Source organism: Fundulus heteroclitus, chromosome 12 (assembly GCF_011125445.2).
Source record: "Fundulus heteroclitus isolate FHET01 chromosome 12, MU-UCD_Fhet_4.1, whole genome shotgun sequence".
In the NCBI taxonomy this organism is placed as follows: domain Eukaryota; kingdom Metazoa; phylum Chordata; class Actinopteri; order Cyprinodontiformes; family Fundulidae; genus Fundulus; species Fundulus heteroclitus.
The window spans coordinates 32,337,209-32,360,942 of record NC_046372.1 but is presented as its reverse complement, the minus strand read 5'-3'; the positions used below and the strand labels follow the sequence as shown (position 1 = coordinate 32,360,942).

General features: G+C 42.7%; 1 protein-coding gene across 1 annotated transcript; it reads left to right on the top strand.

Annotated features, from left to right (window-relative positions):
• Window positions 1-584: 584 nt before the first annotated feature.
• Window positions 585-23,734, top strand: acsl2 (acyl-CoA synthetase long chain family member 2). The gene is made up of 20 exons (XM_012863290.3): window positions 585-706; window positions 11,467-11,696; window positions 11,787-11,901; window positions 13,041-13,105; window positions 13,191-13,280; window positions 14,721-14,820; window positions 15,864-16,042; window positions 16,141-16,173; window positions 16,373-16,424; window positions 16,582-16,655; window positions 16,994-17,071; window positions 17,170-17,304; window positions 17,397-17,531; window positions 19,816-19,984; window positions 20,068-20,156; window positions 20,250-20,366; window positions 21,068-21,211; window positions 21,286-21,387; window positions 21,472-21,543; window positions 21,621-23,734. Exons 2-20 carry the CDS (start codon window positions 11,469-11,471, stop codon window positions 21,756-21,758), a joined length of 2,115 nt encoding a protein of 704 aa, XP_012718744.2. The 5' UTR covers window positions 585-706; window positions 11,467-11,468; the 3' UTR covers window positions 21,759-23,734.

Genomic DNA, 23,734 nt, shown 5'->3' with positions numbered 1-23,734 from the left:
TATTTTCAACACACTGGTTCTTATTTAAAATGTTGAAATAAACGACAGAGAATATGTATTAAAATGATAAAAATAACACATCCAACATTTTATTGGATAGGGATGCAGTGACCATAAGATATGCAGCCATGCTTTCTAAAAGCTTGAGGAATATTCTGTCACCCTGTTCTGTGACAAGTCAAAAGCTATATGGGCCAAATACAATTTATTGTAAAGTTCCTCAGCAAGGCAGGGAAGGCAGAAAGATTAGGCAAATGTTTGGCTTTTAGTCGTAATAATAATAATAATAATAATAATAATAATAATAATAATAATAATTATTATTATTATTATTATTATTATTATTATTATTATTATTATTATTATTCATTTAGTTCTATTTAATCAATTTTGGTACATGACCTTTGTGGGTTTAAAACGCAGAAAATCCTACTTTTTTAAAGAAAAAGAAAAATTGACCTTCCATTTATTATTATTATTATTATTATTATTATTATTATTATTATTATTATTATTATTATTATTATTATTATTATTATTATTATTATTATTATTATTATTAGCTTTACTTTGAAGGTTCAACCGGAAGTACACGCTATGTGCGTCCTAACTTGACACGTGAACAAAAATCGATGGATCTCCTGCAGGAGCAGTGAAACTCGTGGCGAAATCAAAGTTCCTTTCCCCAGACCTGCTTCTTACCCAGGTATGTTTCCTCATTGGATTGTTTTCAGTTTAAAAAAAACAAACCTTTATTTTCACTTTGGAGGCTCCGTTATTTTTCCAGAGCTGAAAAGTTTTGCAGCAGCAGCAGCAGACTTCCAAGACTTTTCCAGGACTCCGGCGCTGAGAGCCTGTTGAAGCTTTGGGTCTCGGGGGAGATGAATGAACCTGTGTGCAAACTGCTGCACCAGGAGTAAATAAAGACACTTTAACGATTTTAAGTATGCTCTTCAGCACGCAGTTTAAAAAAAAAGCGAGATTGCGTGAGGTTTTTAGATTAAACAATTTGCATAATTCTAACTAGGTTCTTATATTTTAGTCGCTTGTGTTTAGCTGAGAATACGCTAAAGTTTCTGATCTTGTATAAAGATTTAATTTATGGCAGATGACTATCCTTTTAAAAAATGTATTTCCTCTTTCTTTCGTTTTTTTTGTGAATACATTGCGGATATAAACCTTTTTCAATAACTAAACACTATTTTTAAATGAGAAAAAAAAGGCTTTTATACAGGAAGCAGAATATTTTACAATGTTTGATATTTAATTGTGTTATATAATTAGCATATGTGGTATATTCTTTGCATTATTTGCAAAGCAAGATGGATGAAATAATTTTTTTTAGATCAACAGAAAAGAAACCTAACAAATATAAACAGCTAACTTAGGAATGACATACCTGCTGTAAGATTTTTTTTAATGTATTGGTCTGTCTGTCCATTTAATTTACTATAGAAAAGAAGACTCTCTAATAAATTTGAAGAAAATAAAGGAATAATATACTTAAGTCATATTTTAATCCAGCCACTGTATTTAGTAATTTATTTAATAAAGAGCATAAATGAGATAGGATTGCTTTGTTAACAAGTTGAGCATAGTAGGTTTAGGAAAATATATTAAGTTAGGCAAAAATGAAAATCATGAAAAAGTATGGATTTACTTGGAGCTCCACGGGAGATTTTGAAGTATTCACTCCCATAACCAACAACATTTGATCGTTTATCATTTTCCAACTCGCTCAATTTAGACCAGCTTGCGGCTGAAGAGTTTTTCTTCCCCCACCACTGTCATCATTGGCCGTCGTCACGATAAATCGGTTTACCATTACTGCCATCTCCCCTGATCTTTTACCTGACATCTGGTGACAAAGAAAATGTGCTGGTTTTCATTTTCATGTTCATTGAATCTGCACCAAACTAAAGTTCATTGCCATCTGTTTGCTCAAAGGTTGATTATTTATCATTGAAAATCACTTTCTTCCAATCAGACACATTTTATTTGCCCACTGAAGCGTGTAGTTTCCCCTGCAATAATTAGCTCAGTAATTTTTCCTGTTGTTTTAACTCACCGCTGTCTTGTTTGGACCAAGTTTCCTGTTAATTTGTCAGTGGTAGCTTGCCAAGGTCTATCGGCACTCTTTTGCACATTTGGACTGATGCAAGCATTTGTTTTAGAGAAAGAAATGACACATTTATTCTATTTTGTTACCTCTTCAGAAGCAACCATACCCCTTGAACTTTTCACATTTTCTTACATTACAACTACAAACTTCAGTGTATTCTACTACTTTTTTTTTGTAACGGATCAAGTGCTGCATAATTTTTTGGAGGAAGGAATTGGGGAAATTTTTAGGTAGACTCGGTTCGATTGGGGACCAAATAGCAAATTTTTATTTGGTGTGGTTTGTTTTATTGCCGCACTTTGTCAAACGAACCAAACCTTATGACCAACCTGTTTAACCCCTCGCCTGTGGTGGCGCTGTGGTGACACTGCACCAAAAAACACAGAAGAAACGAGGTTGGTCAACAACACAGCACAACTTCCTTTATCGGGAAAATGTCGAGATCTAGGTTTTCAGGCGGACCCAAGTTTGCTTTTTTTGGTTCGCATCATAGTTCGATTGCATATTCACACCTTCCCAAACGAACCAAACCTTCTGAGCAAACGAACCAAACTCCAATTAATGAGGACTAAACAGGGCTGATTTTTGGACCTAAAAGTCTGAGCAGTGTGCCATGGAATTTATTTATTCACCATGAGTAAATATTTTGGTTAAAAAAAACACATTTTAAACTTAATCTTTTTTTAATCTAAAACAATAGAAAAATATTTTAAATTAATTATGGAAAAAGGCATACAATTTGTTAAATAAGAAATAAGTAAATAGAATTATTAAATGACATATTCAAATAAATATGTAATTTAAAGAAAATATTGTTAAAAACAATATTGATAAAAAATGTATACAAATATATAAATATTAATAAGGTAAAATGAAATAATTGACAGATAAATCATGCTTACAACAATAACTGTAATATTTTTAATATTTTTACATTTAAATTGTTAATGAAAATAAAATAATTGCAATGAAAGGCGTCGCAGGGCTACTTATGTCCATATAAGTATGCCTGTCGCTGCTAACTGGTAGCATATGTGTAAAAATCCTTTTTTTAAGACATTAAATTATGGGGAAAAAATTTAAACACACAATTTTCTCCCTCTATCCACACCTCCCTTCTTGGCACAAGACTGTGACAAATCAATATTATGATTTTTATGGCTGGTGAAGTGTATATGTTGCAGGTTTTAGGACAGGATAAAGATTTTGGTCAGCCAAGCCTCTTCATTACCGACCGCACTTATCACGGTAAACGCTGACGCACTTCCCGTTTTGGCTAAAAAGTCATTTCCAATTAGACCCTTTCGGATGCAGCCTTTGTTTAGAGTTGTTGTCCTGTTTAAGAAAAGCATGCCCACAGCATGATGCTGCCACCACCATGTTTCCTCCTGGTTATGGGATGTCCATTTTGTACGTTCGTTTCTAAAACTCATGTTGTTGCTGCAGTGTTTGCTGACGACTTCCACAAAGTTGTTGCATTTTGACCACTAATAACAAAGCGATTGATGCCCCTTAAGAAAATACAAAGTAGAAGGCTTTCCTTCAACATGGAGTTTGTCTTGGTAGTGAAAGTAAGGGCATTCAGCTGTGGGACCTCTACCAAGCTGGGTACTGTCAACGATTAGGGGTCCTGTGTTTAGTCGTCATCTGTAAGTGCCTTATATTTTCACACCAGTGACCTTTTAATGCCTGCCTGCTGTTTCTGTGCAGACTAGAAAAACTTTGAAGATGCTGTGCGAGGTAGACATGTTTTTAGTTTTGTTTTTCCAAACTAACCATCTTAGCCTTCATCAATGCACGTTTTTCTCCAACCATCTAATCCCTTTAAATTGAGAAACGTAGCATTATCTGTGAGTGAATAAAGGTAGACGTCGATGGTTTATTTATTACGTGATTGAAATTCACTTCCTGGCCTCAGTGCAGCTGCGTTACTTGAATGCATGGCTGTTCAGGCTTACTGTGCGTTGGGGCGTCGGTCCTGGTTGAGGGTTTGTTTGGTGCATTTCTGCCTATCTAGTGTTACTGTAGACAAACCCTTGAGTAACATCCAGAATGTCCTGATCTGCACAGAAAGTCTGTTTTGGGTTTGAAACATTTTTTGTCACATTTACTGTGGGCTTGCCTCTGTCTCAGAGGTCTATATCTGGACTATCTGTTCCAACAATCATACTTATTGCAACTATTTTCAACTCACGGTGCACATCAGTTTTTGTTTTTAACAATAATTTACAAAGATTTTATCTATTATTCAGTCGGAAAAGCTGCTTTACAGTAGCCTTTTCTGATTAATCTGGAAAGAAGACGTATCTACATATGTATGTACTGCCAAATGTGCTTCCTCAGCTTTCTAAATATTTTTATTCAGGTGTCCCACTCTCCACAGGTGTACTAAACCCAGCACCAAGGCTTATATTAACATTTTACAATGTTTCGTGTCATAAATGTGCCACGTTTGGATTCAACTTCATGATTTAAAGAGTCCTATTTTAAATGTACTGAGGACCGGGTACTACAGTTAGCGGGTATTTAAAGTAGAGCTGAGCAACATGGACAAGTTATCGCAATATTTTTTTTTCTTTATTGAACGGATGTGGTAACTGCCACCAAAGGGATTCAAATTAAAAGTCCACTTTCTAAGAGATTATGTTTTAATACCAATTTAAAGGACAAATTACCATGACAAACTGAAAGGCTTTTTGGATTAATAATGACATTTTTCTTAACCAGGACTATATTGATCAACAAATCCCTTTTGCGGTACTCTTTAAAAGTCCAAATGGTTTTTAGTACAACCAGAAAATAATGCACAACAAGTTCATACTGCTGTTCTACATCTCTTTGAAAAGTTGCTTAAATGATTCTGGCTCCAGGTCCTGCATATTGGCCCATATGCATTGCTCCACTTCATAAACATTAAAGGGTTTATGATTGTTTCTGACATCCATAAATGACTGAAACTGTTTGGATGCCGAGCTGCACTGACTGAAAGGAGATGCACAGGAAGTTGAATGTAGCCTTATTGTACAAGATCAAGTTCAAATCTGGTTCTTCTTAGTTGCATGAAAGTGAAGATTTATAGCTTCGGAAAAGAAAAAGAGCACAAAGGTTGCATTGTTTGTGAGAGTCCTGAATGGTTTTGAGGGAATCTGAGACCCGGAAAGACCCCGTTCCGTCCTTTGGAGAGCCAGGGAGTGAGATGTAAAATGTCCCTCGTTTGATCTTCCTCTCCTTTACCCCCTACAAGAAATGGAGAGCCCAATTATGAAGTACATAAACCCAGGTTTGGTTATATCTGATCGGAGACCAGTCCACAGCAGCGCGATACGACCACATGTCTGAGGGAGTCTGTGCAGAGTCCAGCGGTGCCGGTGCCGCCTGTCCTGGGGCGCTGCTCCAGAAAGCCGTGCCGTTTCTGTCGCCCCCGTTTCAGAAAAACCTCCCCCTCCCCGTGTCGCCTCCTGTAGTTTTCTGGGTCATTCCCCCGTCGTTGCTCAGAGCGCCACCGAGGCTTACTTAGCTGCTGCACAAAGCCTTTACTCGCACTCCGTGTCAGTCGTGTCACGGCGATGACGCCGACCAAAGACATTTCTTTCATTGAAACATAATTCCCTCACTTTAAAACCATCCATCTCTGCTAGGTTCCTGTTGGCCGCTGAGCAGAAGCATTTCTTTGTGAGGCTGGGCAGTGTGTTGGAAGCAGCCTTGAGAGTTTTTTTTCTTTTTTTCCACAGTACTGTTGAGTATTTTAGACAAAGGTGTTTACAGCTGCCAGTTTTAAATAGGAGATGGAATTTAAATTAAAATTCCTCACCATTGAAAGGTTTTTACCGTTTATTATTATTTTTTTCCCCTATTTGGTTTTACAAGCTTTACAAGCTGGGTCACAGATGTTGACAGAACCCATCCCAGAGGCTGCTGACAGCAATCATGACACAAAAAAAAAACACACCTAAGGTAAAATTTGATATTAATGGGCCAAAATATTTATTTATTTTTTAGAGAAGGGGATGCATTATAAAAGTACATTCAGCCACTCGTATAAGGAGCACAATTACAGAGAAAATTGTTCCCTGAATTGGGCATCGCTGATTGGTTGGTCGTGGGCGCTGTCACCATGCAGCAATCTAAAGTGCTCTGTGGGACCTTCTTGATCGTGACATTTTTAAAGCTTTTCGGCCTGATAAGAGGTTTAAAAATAGTGAAAATTATAAAATAAAACCCCTCCGCTGTGAAACAAGCTGCCTTCTCGTGGCGGGGATGTTAAACAGGCAGGTAGAAAGCGTTGATTACATCGTCACACGGTGATGCACAAGCTTGCCTGAACACAGGGCCTTTCAGCTCAGCGTCCCACTCTCACTTGTCCAGCTTCTATTCAACCCGTTCTGAAGGCTCAGCCTAAGTAGGCCGTCTGCTGTTGTCCACGACGCGCTCCTCACCTGTGAGCCGTGATTACCAGCGGCGACGATGTGCAAAAGTCTTCACATTTTGCAGGATGTGAGCGCACAGAGAGAGAGGCGTGTTTGAAGATTCATCTTTGCAGAGTCTCCTTAGATCATCCAGGCTCCTGGGTTTCCTCTCATTGCTCGCGTCTTTTCTGCTCATGCAACAGGATTACTGTAGGGGGGGTTAAGGGGATGTTGTGTTTGTTGGACCATCTCTGTGTTGATTTGGCCAAATGGCCCGGATCATTATCCCTTTAACAGACAAAGACGACACATTTTCTTTTGTTTTTCAGAGTCTGCTACATGAAGTTTTGTCCCGGTCGTTCAAAGAGCTTTAAAAAACTGGCCCACAGCACCACAGATCCTTCACTGTGCTCAACAGGGGGACGGATTGAGGTGCCGTCCCACTTTTTCAGCTTTTGCTTTGTGCCTGATTTTGTTGCGTAACGACTCGGGTCTCTGTGCCATCCGACCAACAAAACACCCACACAGCTCCGGTTAAGCTCCTGGAATAGTTTAGCGAACACAAAATCTTCACGTTTGTGTTTTTTCTTGTCCTCCCCAATTTGTAGAGCAGCTTTGAGAAATGTCATATGTGTAAACCCCGGGTGAAACGGCGAGACCCGCGTTACAAAGCGAGAGTTCCCCGGCAGTCTGAAGCGCAGTCAGGAAATGCTAGATTGATTACATATGTGTGTGTGTGAGGATGTTAATGAGCTTGAAAACAATCGAATATGGCATTTTTACCCCGTCGGATAAATGCACTCAGACTAAAGGGTGGATTTCTGTACACATCTGTACACATTGTGGAGGGAGCTGTAAAGGTTCAGATGGAAATGCGTTTGTTAGAAGCGGTTTTGCTCTTGCTGGGTTGGAGCGGAGCTGGAAAGTTGTCTACAGCTGGGCTGCCTGTTTAATACGACTCCTCTGAGAAGCAGCTCATTGTTCTGGCTGTTGGTTCTATCTGACGCGTCAAGTGTTTTTTATGGGAACTAAAAAAAACAACAACAACAACCCAGCACCGACCGTTACTTTTCATGCCATCGCTGACTGCATTCCTAGTTTATCTCCAAACCAGTTTGTGGTTTAGTTTAGGATCCCCCCCCCCCCCCCCCCCCCTCCTTGCTTGTAACTCTCACCAGCTCTTTTCCACACGTGCCTGGACCTGCAGCCGGCCTCGGGCTTTCTGCTACATGCTTGCCTCGTCCTTGTGATCGTGCGTTCTGCTGCTTCACACCTCTCTGTGCGTGCACCGTAACAGCATAATGGCTCATTTTCAGTTTATTTACGTTAGAAACCTTGGTGTTTGTCAGCTGTGACTGTCTGAATCTCTTCTCTAATTGCATCAGAATGGTTCCCGATTCTCCAAAACTCTTCTGAGAAGAGGAAATGGCTCAGACTGACAGTGCACTTCTTTTTTTTTTCTTTTTTTTTTAAATGTGTGTCTGTCATTTCTTTTGTCTCATGTCTTTGGGGAGTTAAAGACTGCAAGTACAATGGCCCTTGTCTGAGGCTCGATGAAAGCCGGTGAGAGAGGAGGGATGGGGGTCGAGGAGAGGGGTGGGGTGGGGGGGCTGCAGGAAGCTCTCTCTGCTGCACGCTGTCATTTTTTATGTTGCATTTCTGTCAAAGTCTTTTGTCTTTCCATTTGTTTACCTCGTGAAAGCCCTCCAGGGGATCACTGGCTGCTTTGCTGCTTCAGCAGGTGTAAAGTGGAAACTAAACGGCTTTAGCTCGCACAAAATCGCTGCTTTGGAGAAGATTAAAAAATCCTCCGAGGACGAGTGCGGCTTCGCTTTACTCAAGTGTAGGAAAAGAAGCGGCACAGGAGAGGCCTGGGGAGAGAAGAGAAGAGAGGGGAGGGGAGGGAGGGGTGAGATGTCACTCGGTGCTCCCCTCCTCCTCCTCCTCCGCGCCCCCTGAGTGGGTGCTGGAGGAGAAACTGGGTCAGAGGTTAGGGGGTGTTCAGGAACGGGAGTCAAAGTGGGAAGTTGAGGGATTTCTTGGGTGAAATGAACTTGTTTTCTAGTGAAAGATGAATTTCTGCCAGACATTAGTTCCCTGTTGCGCGTGTGTGTGTGTGTGTGTGTGTGTGTGTGTGGACACTGTTGTTGAGTTTTTTTGTGTGCAACACGTCAAACTCTCAGCCCTTCATTCAGCTTAGGTCTGAGCAGCGGAGTCTGGCCATGAATCATTAGGGTTGGACCCTGCTGATCCTCATCCCTAAGCTCCTCGCTACTGTACTCACCCTCATTCTTTTTTCTTTTCTTTTTTTCTGTTTCGTTTGTTTTCTCTCTCTTTCCAGTGAAACGGTGGCACAATATGACTGAGAGTAACCTCAGCGCCTGTTTCTGTTGAGCCAATCGTTATTACTTCCTCATGTCTCTCCACCAGCCCTCCCTGTGTGTGCCCAGGCCTTTTCTTCTCCTCTCTCTCTCTTTCTCTCTCTTTCTCTCTCTGAGCAGTGCCAGGCCTGGCTACTTCAACTCTCTGACCACGCTGAACACACTGCACTCTACACTTTCACAGTTTTCTGTTTTTTTTATTTATTTATTCAAGTCAGGTGAACGAATCTGATTAAAGCTATATTAATCAGAGCTTTGCATGTTTTCTCTCTGCATATGCGGGCACTGCAAAAACGGAACTAGAAATAGGTAAAATGTTCTTAAAATGTGTGTATTTGTCCTTGAATTGAGCAGGTAAATAAGATGATTTGCCAATGGAATAAGAATTTTGCACTTAAAATAGGAACAATTCACCCCAATCATCTTATTTCAAGTGCAGGATGTCTAATTATCTTATTTTTGGGGTCAAAATACTCATTCCATTGGCAGATAATCTTGTTTACCTGCTCAAATCAAGGATAATTGCATTAACTTTAAGAACATTTTACTTATTTTTAGATTTGTTTTTGCAGTGGGCTAGGTTAACTGGCCGTTGTAATTTGTCCATAGGGGTGTGTGCGCGTGTTTCCCATGTTTCTGAACTGGTCCTGTGGTTGACAGACCTGTCCAGGGTAATTAAGCCCCAGGATGGCGTAGAACCTTGTTTAAAAATGCCATAGTTAGAAAATAAAATCTGCCACCAAAAGGACAGGACCAGACTGCAGGACAATAGAAAAAGCTCATCAGAGTCGACCTGCCCTCTAGTCAGGACCTGTACATCCAGTCAGGACCTGTACATCTCCAAAGTCAGGAGAGGGGCGAGAAACGTCACCGTAGATCCACCTCCCCCCGACCACAACTTGTTCCACCTTCTCCCCTCTAGTGGGCGCCACAGAGCACTGTACGCCACAGCCAACAGGCTCAGGAACAGTTTCTTCCCACAAGCCATCACTCTGATGACTGTTCATTTCTACTTTTCACATATTGTATCTGTTGTACAATCAATCCACTTATCTCATGTACGTAACACCGCATATGATTCTCATTTAGTCCGGCGTTCCCGTTCTCTGCACTCTTCTCACTGTGGACATGTATGATTGTATGTGTATGTGCACCTGTACATCACTTCCACCTCCAAAATGAACATAACAGAAATAATATTTACTCCTGCCTCCTTTGCTGTCTGCTCATTGCATTATTGTGTCAGTTGCCTGCTTGTTTAAAGTGTGTTCATCTGCGTTTTCTATACTGCAGGCTCTGTTGGATTTTTATTGCTGCACTATAGTGTTATTGTACACTCAACAAAAATATAAACGCAACACTTTTGGTTTTTCTCCCATTTTTTACGAGAAGAAATCAAAGATCTAAAACTTTTTCCACATACACAATATCACCATTTCCCTCACATATTGTTCACAGACCAGTCTAAATCTGTGATAGTGAGCACTTCTCCTTTGCTGAGATAATCCATTCCACCTCACAGGTGTGCCATATCAAGATGCTGATTAGACACATTAGTGCACAGGTGTGCCTTAGACTGCCACTCTAACTGAGCACATCGTGAGCATTGTACAATTCAGAGTCAAATCCCTCGTATGTGCACACATACCTGGCAAATAAAGCAGATTCTGATTTCTGACTAAAAACATTCTCCATTCTTTCTTGTAAACGAGGGATACGTGTTGCAGCCTTCTTTCAGCCAGCTGACTGGAAGTGTGCAGGTGGGGAAGGGGGGGAACAACTCAAAGATTTGTGGTTTTGAAACCTTGTACAGGTTGATGGTTGGAAACCAGCCGATACCTGGTCCTGCCCTGGGAGTGCTGGGAAAAGATGTTGCTGTTGTTTTGACAGTCGTACAATTAAGAAGACATGGATTACAATAACTGAGGGCGTGAAACTAGGAACAAGTAAATCCAAGCAATATTTGGATCTTGGGTGTCAAATGCACCAGTTTTAAACACACGTACACATGAAATGATTAATAGTCAGCTGACAAAAAAAAATATTGTAGGAACTTTAATTCATTTTAGAGGAACTATTGTTTTAGGGGTAATTTGGACATCAACGCTGTTAGATATTTGTGGATTTGAACAAATCAGCGCCTCTAATGGATTGCAGAATTCATTATTTTCATTTTTCTTTTAACTGCACCACTTAGTTGTTTGATCAGTGCTCAAATAAAGTCAACCCCAGTCACTGTTTTTTGTATTTTTTTTTTACTAAGGTTTTGTTGAACTTTTTCAAAAATCATTTGAAAGTTCTTAAATCAAATGTAATATTTTATTTAAAAAAATAACCCAAGGCCATTTTTTTTTTTACATTTCTCTCCATTCCACTTTACAAAGTGACAATCAGTTGAAAAATAAAGGCTTCGGCAGCGAAGTCAAATAAATGACGCCGGCGCTCTTCTGTTCGTTTTAGTGTCCTGCAGCAGATCTAAACACCTGATTATGCACCGTCTAATTTTCATGCTGGTCTCTGAGCATTTCTTTTTCTGCTGCCCTTCATCTCCTCGCAGCTATGCAGCTCCAGGAGTGGTGGCGTTCGTTTTGCTCCCATGCGGGACTCGGAGGGTCTGAAGCCGAGAAGCTGTGGAGCCTCCTGCCGTCCCTGCCGTCCCTCTCCCTGTCCACCTCCTCCCTGCTGGGCTTAGGAGCCCTGGCGTCCCTCACCGTGTACTGGCTGCTCACCCGTCCCCGGCCCCTCCGTCCTCCCTGTGATCTACAGGCCCAGTCTGTGGCTGTCGGGGTGAGTGGCCCAAGCCGCCGCTGCCATTTAAAACTCCGGATGGGCGTAGACGTCCCATCGGTCGCTGGTAAATATGTGATCTGTTTGCAGGGAGACCCCAGCTGCAGGAGATCTGCTCTTCTTAAAGACGACAATCTGCTGGAGTTCTACTACGAAGACACCAGGACCGTCTATGAGATGTTCCAGAGGGGTCTGAAGATCTCAGGTGATGGATGAAGGACATGCTCCCACAATGCCGTGCTGCTAAATGTCTTTTATTATGAGGTTTGTGATGATCAGCACGGAGGAGCGCATAACTGGAAAGCAGTAAGAAAAGGATGGAACAAATCTGAAAGGTTTGGCATTTGTTGAAGGCCCAGAAGTTAATATTTAGTGTCACCACCTTTCCCTGCGATTACAGCTTTGAGTCTCTAGCAGCTTCCCATGTCTACGGACGACAACTACGTTCAGGGTCATCAAACTGCTCCAGCCATCTACCCATAAGTCTGAGCAGCTTACCTGTGTCTGCTGAAGCATCCCGCAGCATGATGCTGACACCACCCTGTTTCATTGTAGGAACGGTGTGTTCAGGGTGATGTCCAGTGTTAGTTTTTCCCACCACCCATAGTCACATGTAGGCCGAACAGGCCTCGTTTTGTCACATTAACAGACGCTCCCACCTGAGCGGTGGACCTCTGCTGCTCCTCCAAAGGTGCCATGGACTGCTTCCCTGAATCGGTCCCTGGTGGTTTAGGTGGACAGCCGTGTCTGGGGCAGCTGCTCGTTCCATTTTCATGTGATTGCTTGAGCAGAACTCAGCATGGATATAGTTTTATAACCAAACCCTGCTTTAAACTTCTCCCTGGGCTGTCTGCCCTGTTCAGGATGTTTTTTGTTCATTAATGTTCCCTAACACACCTCTAAGACCTTTACTGAAAAGCTGGAGTTATACTGAGATTAAATTAGTGCCTCTGTTCACTAATTTGGTGACTTTGGACGGCAAAGTGCTCACATCGTTTTTTTTTATAGGCATCAGATTAAAGGGGGCTGAACAACAATGCCCACTATGCTTTTCAGACTTGTATTTAGTTTTTGTAGAATGTATTTATTTCAGTGTAAAACTAGCAAAAATGAATCTGTCAGGTTCCGTATGCTACACAGTTAAGCTCTACTTTGTGTTGCTCTATCACACAAAATCCCATTAATGTTATGTAAAAGAGTACAATTTGCAAGAAGTAAAAGCCATGTTTTCGTTGGATTTACCACTATGTCCTTAAACGCTTTAGTCCGACCTGCTGCGTTGAGACAGATTACTACCGCTGCAGAAGTCTAACCTTTTAATGACTACTGACTTGTGGCCTGCAGGAGACGGTCCGTGTCTGGGCTACAGGAAGCCAGGCCAGCCCTACGAGTGGATCTCCTACTCCGAGGTTTGACTCGGCCACAGCAACGCCTCTGTGTGACGTGACGTGCCGGCCTCCGCTGTGCATTGATTGAAGCTCTCCTGTCTTCCAGGTGGCTCAGCAGGCCCAGTGGATGGGGAGCGGCATGATTGTCAAAGGTTGCCAGCAGTTTGTCGGGGTTTACTCTACAAACAGACCTGAGGTAGGAATTCATGTTTTTAGCCCGAGGATTAGGAGACCCGCTGTTCAGAAGAAAACCTAAATCCTCCCCGATGATGGCTTTCAGTCAATGTTTAATCCCTGTAAACCTGCTAAAAGCGACAAAACCAGCATCATAAGCAGCCTGCATATTGGTCTCAGAGGGAAATTCATTTAACAAACCTAAGGAACCAGCCCTGGGATCAGGGAGCATTTGCATTGAACTGTTGAAGGATCATTGGGAAAAACTCTTAAAATTTGTTATCTAACCCCTCATATGTGCATCACTGCATGATAAAGAGATGTGAAATCAGTAAGTATCTCATCCGAGTCAGCGAAACTGTCAACAAACGAGAAACAGTTCAATCTGTTTCCCTCATAGCGGGTTCACCTAGAGGTCTGAGAAATAAGGAGCACCCTGAAAACTTCATTCTGGCTGATGAATTATGGAACGATTGCCAAAAAGAAATGTTTTTTTTTTCTATTTAACAAGAAAACAACATGATAAAGTAGCATCTGAATACTTCATAAGTGTTCTGGAAAGTTGTACATTGGACAGATTTGGCCAAACCTTTTAACCGTGATAAAAACTAAACACTTTATTTCAACACCTCATGAACTATAAACCACAGTGGTGGAGGTTTCATGATGTGGGCTTGTTTTACAGCCCTGCTCAAATTTTACTTGAAAAGCTTTTCCTGCGAGATTAGTGCAGAAACGGTATGTTTCACCTTCTGCTCTGTAAAAATGTTTGTCTTTTAATCAAGGTCCATCATGACAGCAAAATGCCAAACAGTTAGAGTTGCTTCTTTTGCCTTCCTCAGAGTCTTTATGAGTTTCAGCAGGACAGATTATACTTAGGTAGCTGAAAACTAATTATTTTCCACATTGGCTGGATCTCTGACGCATTCCCTCAGTGAGAAACAGATATACGTGGTCAGATCAACGCTGTATTTAATGATGATGACAGATTAATACTGATAAACCGCTTTTTCCCACAAAGGCAAGTTTATTTGTATTAAACATTTTAGTAACGAGACAACTCAAAGTGCTGTACAAGAGCAGAACATAAGAAAACATACAGAGGAAAGTACACTGCAGTGGAATAGTAGCGGCAGGTTATTTAAAAAAAACACGTTGGACTAAAAGCTTCAACATTAACGTCCAAAGGCAACTCTAAACAAACGTGTTTTAACTTTGATTTAAAGGAACTCTGGGTTTCAGATGCTGTGTCTCACCTGGTTTTATGTACGGTAATAATTTGTCAACATAAAATGCCTTTGGCTGTTGTTCACTTGAGGTTATATATTTTTTTTTTATAGCAGACTAAATCGATGTACAATAGCTTTTCTTGTGTGGCCATCTGTCTTGGATGCTCAGCAGAGTGTGAAGCCTTTGAGAGTTGGTCTGACCATGCTGCTTTGTCTCCCTCTGCTGGTGACAGTGGGTCATTGCAGAGATGGCCTGCTACACCTACTCCTTGGCTCTGGTGCCTCTGTACGACACGCTGGGGGTGGAGGCCATGGTCCACATCCTCAACCTCGGTGAGAAACTGTCCCTGAAACCTTTAAGACTGATTCACATCCCAAACTCTGAGTGTTGATTGCAGGAGTCAGAGAAAATGTCTGACATGTACAAGAACAATGAAATGATTTAATCTTTCCTCTAGGGGCACCAGCACTGAAACGTCAGCTAATGCTCGACAACAATACTCTTTCCTAACATCTTTGTGTGTCTAAAGAAGCTGTTCTCTGTTTTGTGGGACTTTAGAGTTCCTCCTAAACCTTCATCCTTTTAAAAATAGAGGAAATACTTTTAAATGTTTTTAATGTTCCTGTATTGAAAAGCGACAGAGGAGAGCAGCTACAACACAAGGCATGAATTCAGCGGAAGTAAATATGAGGTCCAAGCTGGTTTACCTGTCAAACGCAGCTAAATTTAGTACCTTTCAACCCTTGATCTTTTTTCCCCAAATGATAAAAAAAAAAAAAATCTGAAAAGTGTGGTGTGCATGTGTTTTCAACTCCCTTTGGAATGACACTCCTTAATAAAACCCAATGAACCAAACTGATGAAAACATAGAGTCTGATCCCGTGTTTGATCCAATGAGGGAATAAAAACAGGCTCAAGAAGACCAGGGAACACGGCAGACAGGTCAGAGGCAGAGGTGGCAGCATCAGGCTGTGGCAGAGACGGTCAGAGTTGATGGGCAGATAGACGGGTTGAAACAGGCGGTAATCCTGGAAGGAAACATTTTCAAGGTGGGAAAAGACTTTGGACTGGAGAGGAGGTCACAGTAAGGGCAAACCTCTAATCAGGGGACTGAATATACATGCAAACCTTTTCAGATTTCTGTTTGCAAATTGATGACAATACACGGTATGCCTTCCCTTTCACTTTGTCACGTGATATCCTACTGAAATGCATGTAGCTCTGTGGCCTTTAACTGCACAGAATGGGGAGAACGTTCAAGGGATAGCAATATTTTAGCGAGCACCACATAAATCGGTCACTTTCAATGGGTCAATGGGTTCCATTTCCCGTTCCAACATCTTTTTTTTTTTTTTTTTTATTCGCGTCTGTGCAGCCGAGATGTCCCTGCTGGTCTGTGACCGCGAGGAGAAGGCAGCGTTGTTGCTGGATTGCAAGGAGAAAGGACTGACTCCCAAGATCTCCTGCCTGGTTCTGTTCAACGACTTCAGCCCGGCCTTTGGAGAGAGGGCCAAGAAGTGCGAGGTGGACGTCCTGACCCGGCAGCAGCTCATGGTGCGTGGGTGCGGGCACTGAACGGGGGGGGGGGGGCGCGCTGTTTTTTTTTAAAACCGCTCCGTCTGTGATCGTGTGAACTGTGCCCGTTTTTACAGGAGCTGGGCAAGCAGAACCTCAGAGATCCCGTGGTGAGTTTGTCCCCTCTCAGCTGCAAACTGATTCATGGCTCTCCTAAACACCCGCCTGACGGCTCTGTCGTTGCCCCTGTCCGGCAAGATGTCATTAACACTCACTTATAACCCAGACCGAGGGCTTCCTCCTCTCTAACCCTGAGTCACGTTCTCCTGTTTTTTTTTTTTTGTGTGTTTTTTTCGCCGTCTGCTGCAGCTGCCCCGGCCTCAGGATCTGGCAGTGGTTTGCTTCACCAGTGGAACCACAGGTACGTCTGATCTCAGAGGCCTCTGCCTAATTATACCCCTCTAGCGTCATTAGAGGAGCGTCCCCCGGTGCCCACTTAGTGGCCCTTCTTTGTGGTGCCGCTGTAGGTTCCTTCGCTGTGCACGGCCACTGCAATAATTCCTTGTTTATTTATCCAGGGAAGCCCAAGGGAGCCATGATCACCCACGGGAACATCGCCTCCAATACTTCCTCTGTCATTAAGATCCTGGAGGTCTGTCTACACTTCCACCTCCTTGTCTAATTGAGAACAGCCTTGCAGCTAGCTTCCCTATCCCATCTGCTTGTATCTCGAAACCTGTCCCCCCCCCCACCCCACCCCATCCCCTCCCCTGCTGTGTCTAATGGTATGATTAATTGGATGTCTGCTCGCCCCTGTCGCTGTGAGCTACTTTAACTAATTGCCCCTGTCTAAAGATTTTGCTGTCTAACTGCTTGTTGGGGAAAAAGCGCGTTTGATTGCCTGCGGGGCTTCGCCGCTTCGCCGCCGCCGCCTGGAAGTAAATGTCTCCCCCGAGCCTCGCTCATCACGCTCCCTGTCGTCTCTCTCAGGGTTCGTTCGTGATCCGGCAGGAGGACGTGTCCATCTCCTACCTGCCTCTTGCCCACATGTTTGAGAGGATGATCCAGGTAGCTCATCCTCTTTCGCAGGCAACGTTTTCCTCTTTCAGCATTGCTCTCGTCAGCCCCCCCCCCCCCCCCTGAATAAAAGCCCCTTTCTGTCACAGCTCACCATGTACTGCTACGGAGCCCGAGTGGGATTCTTCCAGGGGGACGTTGCTCTTCTCATGGATGACATCAAAACCCTCAAACCGACCCTCTTCCCCGTTGTGCCTCGTATTCTTAATCGCATCTACGATAAGGTCAGTTCGGTCCTTCTGACTCTGCACTGAGAAGGCAGCAGAGAATGTGTTTTTTTTTTTTTCTTCATCTCTTGCATTTTTTCTCCTTGAAGATCCTGGGTTCTGTGACCTCGCCGTTCCGGCGGGCTCTGCTCCACTACGCTGTCAGGAGGAAGCAGGCCGAGCTGTGCAGGGGGATCGTTAGGAACAACAGTCTGTGGGACAAACTGGTGTTCAGCAGGATTCAGGTCAAAGTCGGACAAGCGCTCCTCTCCCATCTCTGTTTCCCAGTATCGTTTTTTTTTTTACCCGTTAGGGTTTTCACTCATTACAGGTGCAGCGATATGTCGGTCTACAGGTGTCCTGCTCAAAGGTTTTAGGTCAAATCTGATTGAAAAGCGTGCCGGATTAACATGGCAGCTAGATCAGGGTGTTCTCTTGGATTCAAGTCATGTGATAGAAACACAAAGGTCGTTATATTGTTGCTATTTAGACACAACAATTAATTTTTTATACATTTATTTAATCACATTTTACAGTAACGTTCTATGGTACTGTTAGTTTTCCACTCAAGCAGACCCATATCATGACATTACCACCTTTGTGCTTCAGTCTATTAACAACAAAACCGCCTCATTGTGTTAGTCTGGATTTAATGAAGTCATAATTTTAATATTTTATGAACTCATTCTTTTACAGCTTATAATGACTTGTCATGGTGCTGTCTGTAAAATTAGCCCTAGCATTTCCTGCACTTAGCCCGATGCAGAGCTGTTTTTACTAACATCCAGCTCTCGTTTGACCAGAGAATCCCCCGAATGTCTTTAAATCAGGCGGCCCTGTATCATGACACTGCCAGCGCTGTGCATACTGGCTGTGCACTATAGTGCAAAAAGGGACCTAAAAGTAATTAAAATTTTCTTGAAATTAAGAATATTTCTCCTTGATTTGAGCACAGAAATAAGATTGTTTGCCATTGGCCCCTAAAATAAGATAATTAGTCATGCTGCACTTCTACAAAGCTGGTGGTGATGAGCTGTTCCTATTTTAAGAGCAGAAATCTTATTCCATTGGCAAATAAACTTATTTACCTGCTCAAATCAAGGACAAATACACTCGTTTCAAGAAAATTTTACTTACTTTTAGTTCTCTTTTTTTTCAGTGTAACGGTTTTTTCAGGGTGTCCTTCTAAATGTAGGTTAAATCATACTTTTTATATGATAATGGGGACATATCATGCAAAATCCCCCTTTTTAGCCCTGAACTATGTTTTGTTGTGTACCTCGGGTCTCTAGGAATGCAGAAGATGTGAATGTAGTCTGTCCAGGTGCTGCGTAAATCATGTCATGAACTTCCAGTTTACCGATTTAGAAAATCCGCCGTTTTTATGTGTTTCGCTGCCATTTTGTAGTCAAGTTGAAGGACGCTGAAGCTACAAGTGAATAAGTCAAAATGTTCGGCTGTTCATCGCACCACACACCAGCACTCAACATAAATGGCCGACCGGGGTGGAGAGGAACGCTCTGTGACCTGGAGGAGGAGGGCGGAGTGTGAAGTGCCTCCTTTAGATTTAAAGAGACGGCACCAAAACGAGTTGCTCTCAGACGCAGCTCAGAACTAGAGCAAAAGAACAATGAGGAGGAATTCAGGCCAAACATTGCAGCTCCACTTCATACAGACCACAGCTGAACGATTTCAATGTGAAAAAGAACAAGTTAAAAGCATGATATGGCCCCTTTAAGGTAGAAACTACTTTTTTAAAAATGTATTTACACATTTTTTCCTCAATCTGTCACAGCTGCCATGATGCTGTCTGTAAAATCTGTTGTTGCATTTCTAGCAGTCAGGCTGCCCCGCATCATGACACTGCCACCTCTGTGCTTCAGTATTTAACAATACGGGCCCTTTAAGGTGCTTTGATTTGAGTCAAGCTCAGAAGGCCTTAATATTTTTCTTTAAAAACTGAAAATAGTTCCCTCTACTTTCTTTATGCATGGCTTTAGGACTCACTGTCACATTTTTTGTTGACATGCTATCTATGCCTGAATCTGTAATTATCCTCCAATCATTTCCTCTCTCGCTCTGTTTTCTGGTCTAAAACAGGCTTTCAGTCTGTAATGACATATTTTCTGGTGAGCTTTATCCGTACAGTTTTATTCATCTATCAGTCGCCTTAAATCGCACCGCGTTAGCGTTTGTTTGTATTACCTGCGAACAAGTGGCCTCACAGATCGCACCGAATCTCAATCCAAGCTTTTCAAGAGCAGCACGATTGTTCCAGCAGGCGATGCCAGAAATCCCCAGCAGCATATTGGACCTGTGGGAGTTTACTGAAGAGGCATTCACACATGCGACGCGGAACCGAAAGAGTTTGGCTCGACGCTCCCATTCAGATGGGAAACTGTGACCAGGGGTGATGAAAGTTCAGACGGAAACGAGCTCAGATCCACGACACGGCTGTCTTTTTAACCGCTTTCCTTTTTTTCTTTTCAACTCAAAAGCCACGCGCCTTTTTCCCCTCCTGTGTTTCAGGCCAGCTTAGGAGGTAATCTCCGGTTCGCCTTGACTGCCTCAGCACCCATCTCCTCCACAGTTCTGTCCTTCCTCAGAGCCACCATGGGCTGCATGATCTGCGAGGGCTACGGTCAGACGGAGTGCACCGGAGGCTGCACCTTCTCCCTGATAGGAGACAGCAGCACGGGTTCGGATACCGCTCTTATCCCAAGCGCCTCTGCGGGTTCTTCTGTTCTCCGCCGATAAACGTCTGTCCTCTCTGCACTTCAGGTCACGTCGGAGCTCCTTTACCATGCGCCATGGTGAAGGTGGTGGACATCCCTGAGATGAACTACTTTGCAAAGAATGGCGAAGGAGAGGTGAGCTTCGTGAAAAGAAGGGTTGAGTCCTGCTCGCCGTGCTCCCAGCATGCCCGGAGGCTGGTGATACCTGGCTGCCGTTTGTCTCCGTAGATCTGCATCCGTGGCCCCAGCGTGTTCAAGGGTTATCTGAAGGACCCGGAGAAGACGGCGGAGGCCCTGGACGGCGACGGCTGGCTCCACACCGGGGACGTGGGCCAGTGGCTTCCAGTAAGATTGACAGCTAATCAGACTATCTGAAGTTCCTCCTGTCTTGTCTCCTTGTTTCATTGGGATGTTATGGGATTAAAACAAAGAAGTGTCTGGTTGTGATGTGGAAGGATGTTTTTTTTTTTTTCTGGAGAACAAAAATCTGAAACGTGAGGAATGCTTAGAGCCCCCTTCTGCTACAGCTACAGCTGAAAGAGCGACTGGGTAGGTCTCCATCAAGTTGCGCCGCAACGCTTCCAGATGATGGATTGAACAGTGATGCGGGAAGTGGTTAAAAGGTTATATGGTTATAAAACCTAACCCCGCTTTAAACGTGTCCACAGCTTTCTCCCTCACCTGTCTGCTGCGTTCCTTGGTCTTCATTCATGATGCAACATTTCTCTAAGAAGCCTCCGAGGCCTTCAGAGAACAGCTGGATTTAACCAGAGATTAAATAAAACTAAGGTGAACTCCGTTTAGGTCATTCTGAGGCTAATTGGTCGGACAGCGTTTTATTTCGGGGGTTCTCGAGTAAATACTGATGCACAACTCCCTTTTTAGATAATTTATAAAAAAAAAAAAAGAAAGAAAGTTTTTCCTTCTTCCTTCCACTTCACAATCACACGTTGAGGTTTGTGGCGGTTAGCCGGCAAAGCGCGAATAAGCGGCGTGCTTTTAGCGGCGGGCGTGAAAGCTGTGTGTAACGGCGTCTCCTGCGTCAGAACGGCACGCTGCGCATCATCGACAGGAAGAAGCACATCTTCAAGCTGTCCCAGGGAGAGTACGTGGCTCCGGAGAAGATCGAGAACGTCTACGTGCGCTCCGTTCCTGTCCTCCAGGTCTTTGTGCACGGAGACAGCTTACAGGTGAGTCGCTTCGGCAAAGAAAACCCGCTGTAAAACGTTGCAGAGGTGTGACAGGTTTGACTCTCTGTCCGCAGTCCTACGTTGTCGGGATAGTCGTGCCCGACAAAGAGGTGTTTGTTGACTGGGCCAAGGAGCGGGGCTTTGTGGGGTCCTACCAGGAGCTGTGCCAGAACCCTGTAAGTCCAGTCATCTGATGCGGACGTCTCCGTCTGACAACTTAAAACAAAACCGCTGATGTTATTTATTGGCTCCTCCGACAGGATGTGAAGAAGGCAGTATTAGAAGACATGAGAGACGTGGGCAAGGAGGCGGGGCTCAAGTCCTTCGAACAGGTGAGCTGTTCGCCACGTCAGAACCGATCCCAGACAGAAAAGTAGATTACAGCCATTATTTTTGTTTTTCTCCCCAGGTGAAGGATCTGTATTTACATCCGGAGATGTTCAGCGTCGCCAACGGCCTTCTCACGCCCACCCTGAAGAGCCGGCGCACCGACATCCGCCGGGTGTTTCAAGAACAGCTGGCCAACATGTACAAGACTCCAGTTTAGCTCCAGAACGCCGTAGGGTCAGCCGGGTGTAAAAAAGGGAAATACTGTCGACGGTACCTGAAGAAAATTAGTCCCGCTGCTTTGCTTTTCAGACATTTTAACTCCACTCTGTGACGTGATTCCATTCTCCGCCGTTGTGTGGAGACTGCGTATCTGGTCAATGGTCCCGTTCTCACTGTCACCTCTAATTCCTGCCTGTAACTCACTGGAGATCGTCGTTAGGATGTCACCTTCACCAACTGTTTGACATTTTGTTCACGCTGCACTTCTTTCAAGGAGATTTTAAAGAGGCCAAGTGTACATTTTGCTCATAAAAGCTACGTTACCTGTAGGTTTGTGTTGTACAGACGTCAGGGACTCATAAGCATTTATACCCGTTGAACTTTTCCTATTTTTTTGAATGTTACAACCATAAACTGTCATGTATTAAGTTCAGATTTTATGTAGTAAAGCAACAAAGTACAGAGTTCCTCCAAAATCTCCATTTTAACATTCCATACTTTTCTATGGTCAATTTTCAAGCTATTTTGTTTAGTTTGTATGCAATAGTTGCCTTTTAAGTACAAAACACTTGAGTTTTATTATGTTTTTCAATGCAGGTATCATGAAACAGCACATTGCTGAAATTAACGAGCTACTGTTGAAATCCAGAGAAACTCAGATCAGTCAAATTCTGTTATAGCGCAAACATTTGGACCGGATTGTGTCAGATTAAATACAGATAACTTCAGTTTAGTCATTAATTTCAGGTCTTTTAACATTTCAACCAAACTCATTTTTAGGCCTGGGTCTATTTTAAAGCTCTGAGGTTAATGGATCAAAAAGTAAAAAAATAATAATAATAATGGATTTAAATGTGACATTTTTGTTTTATTGTTGAACAAATGTTGAGCAAAAGAACAGAAACTAAAGTTGTGATGGAGCAAATCACAGGTGAAGCTCAAATTCAACTGTGTGTAAACAGGCTTTTAAAAAGAAATAACATCTTTGGATTTACAGAATAAAGTTTAGAAATGTACATTTATTTCCATATTGAAATTGACTTTTCAAAATTTATATCCAGATGAACCAAATCCTATATTTTTGCCTGTTTTTCACTTTGAAGGTAGTGAATAACTGAGGTGGTTAATTACTTTGCTGAATAACTTCAAGCTGTGAGTACAGCCTCCAGTTCTGGGGTCAGATTTACACTAATCCGTTTCGCTCGCTCTTTTTTCCTAAATAATTTGACCACGGTCAGATTGTGAGTCTGAATGTTTTAATGTCTGCCTATAGATTCTTGATTGGATTAAGCTCTGGGCTTTGACTAGGCCATTCTAACAGATGAACATGCTTCCATCTAAACCATCCCATTGTAGGATGTTTGGGCTCATTGTCCTGCTGTCCTTCTAACATGTTTTTTTTCCTGGATTGCCCAGTAGTTACCTCAATTTATCATAGAAGCTAAGCAGTTTCCATATCTCTGTGTAAGAAAAAGCATCCCCATCATGGTGCTGCCATCACTTTTCCTCCTGAGGAGGGTGTTTGCGTTCCAGTTTTCCTCTACATCCAACATGCTAACAGGCCAAACCCTGAGCAGCACATCTTCTTTCACATGTTAATGTGACTTTTTTGGTTTCTTTCAACAATAGCTTCAATCATGCCGCCCTTTCTATTCACTGGATTTTATTTATTGGCATTAAAGGCTGCATATATGTGCATAACTTTGAGATTTACATAAAAAAGTGAAAAATAATCAAATTTACTTTTCAAATATGGGCCATTTCATGTTGATCTATCACAAAAATCCCAGTAGAATACGTTGACATTTATGGTTGTAATGTTGAAGTTTAAAGGGTGTGAATACTTGTTCCAAGGTTGTTTTTTTTTATTTTTTAGCTCAGTGGTCACAACTATGAAGAAGATGTTAAGCTAAACTCAGAATTAATAATTTCAATCATGACTTGTTAGAAATAAAGGACAAACTGTTCAACTTG

Bases quoted from the DNA above. Each gene is read 5' to 3' on its own strand.
- acsl2 (XM_012863290.3), top strand. From the start codon at position 11,469: ATGCAGCTCCAGGAGTGGTGGCGTTCGTTTTGCTCCCATGCGGGACTC. The intron at 14,821-15,863 runs GTGAGAAACTGT...GCGTCTGTGCAG, and splicing joins GGTCCACATCCTCAACCTCG to CCGAGATGTCCCTGCTGGTC. The intron at 17,532-19,815 runs GTCAAAGTCGGA...CCTGTGTTTCAG, and splicing joins TGGTGTTCAGCAGGATTCAG to GCCAGCTTAGGAGGTAATCT.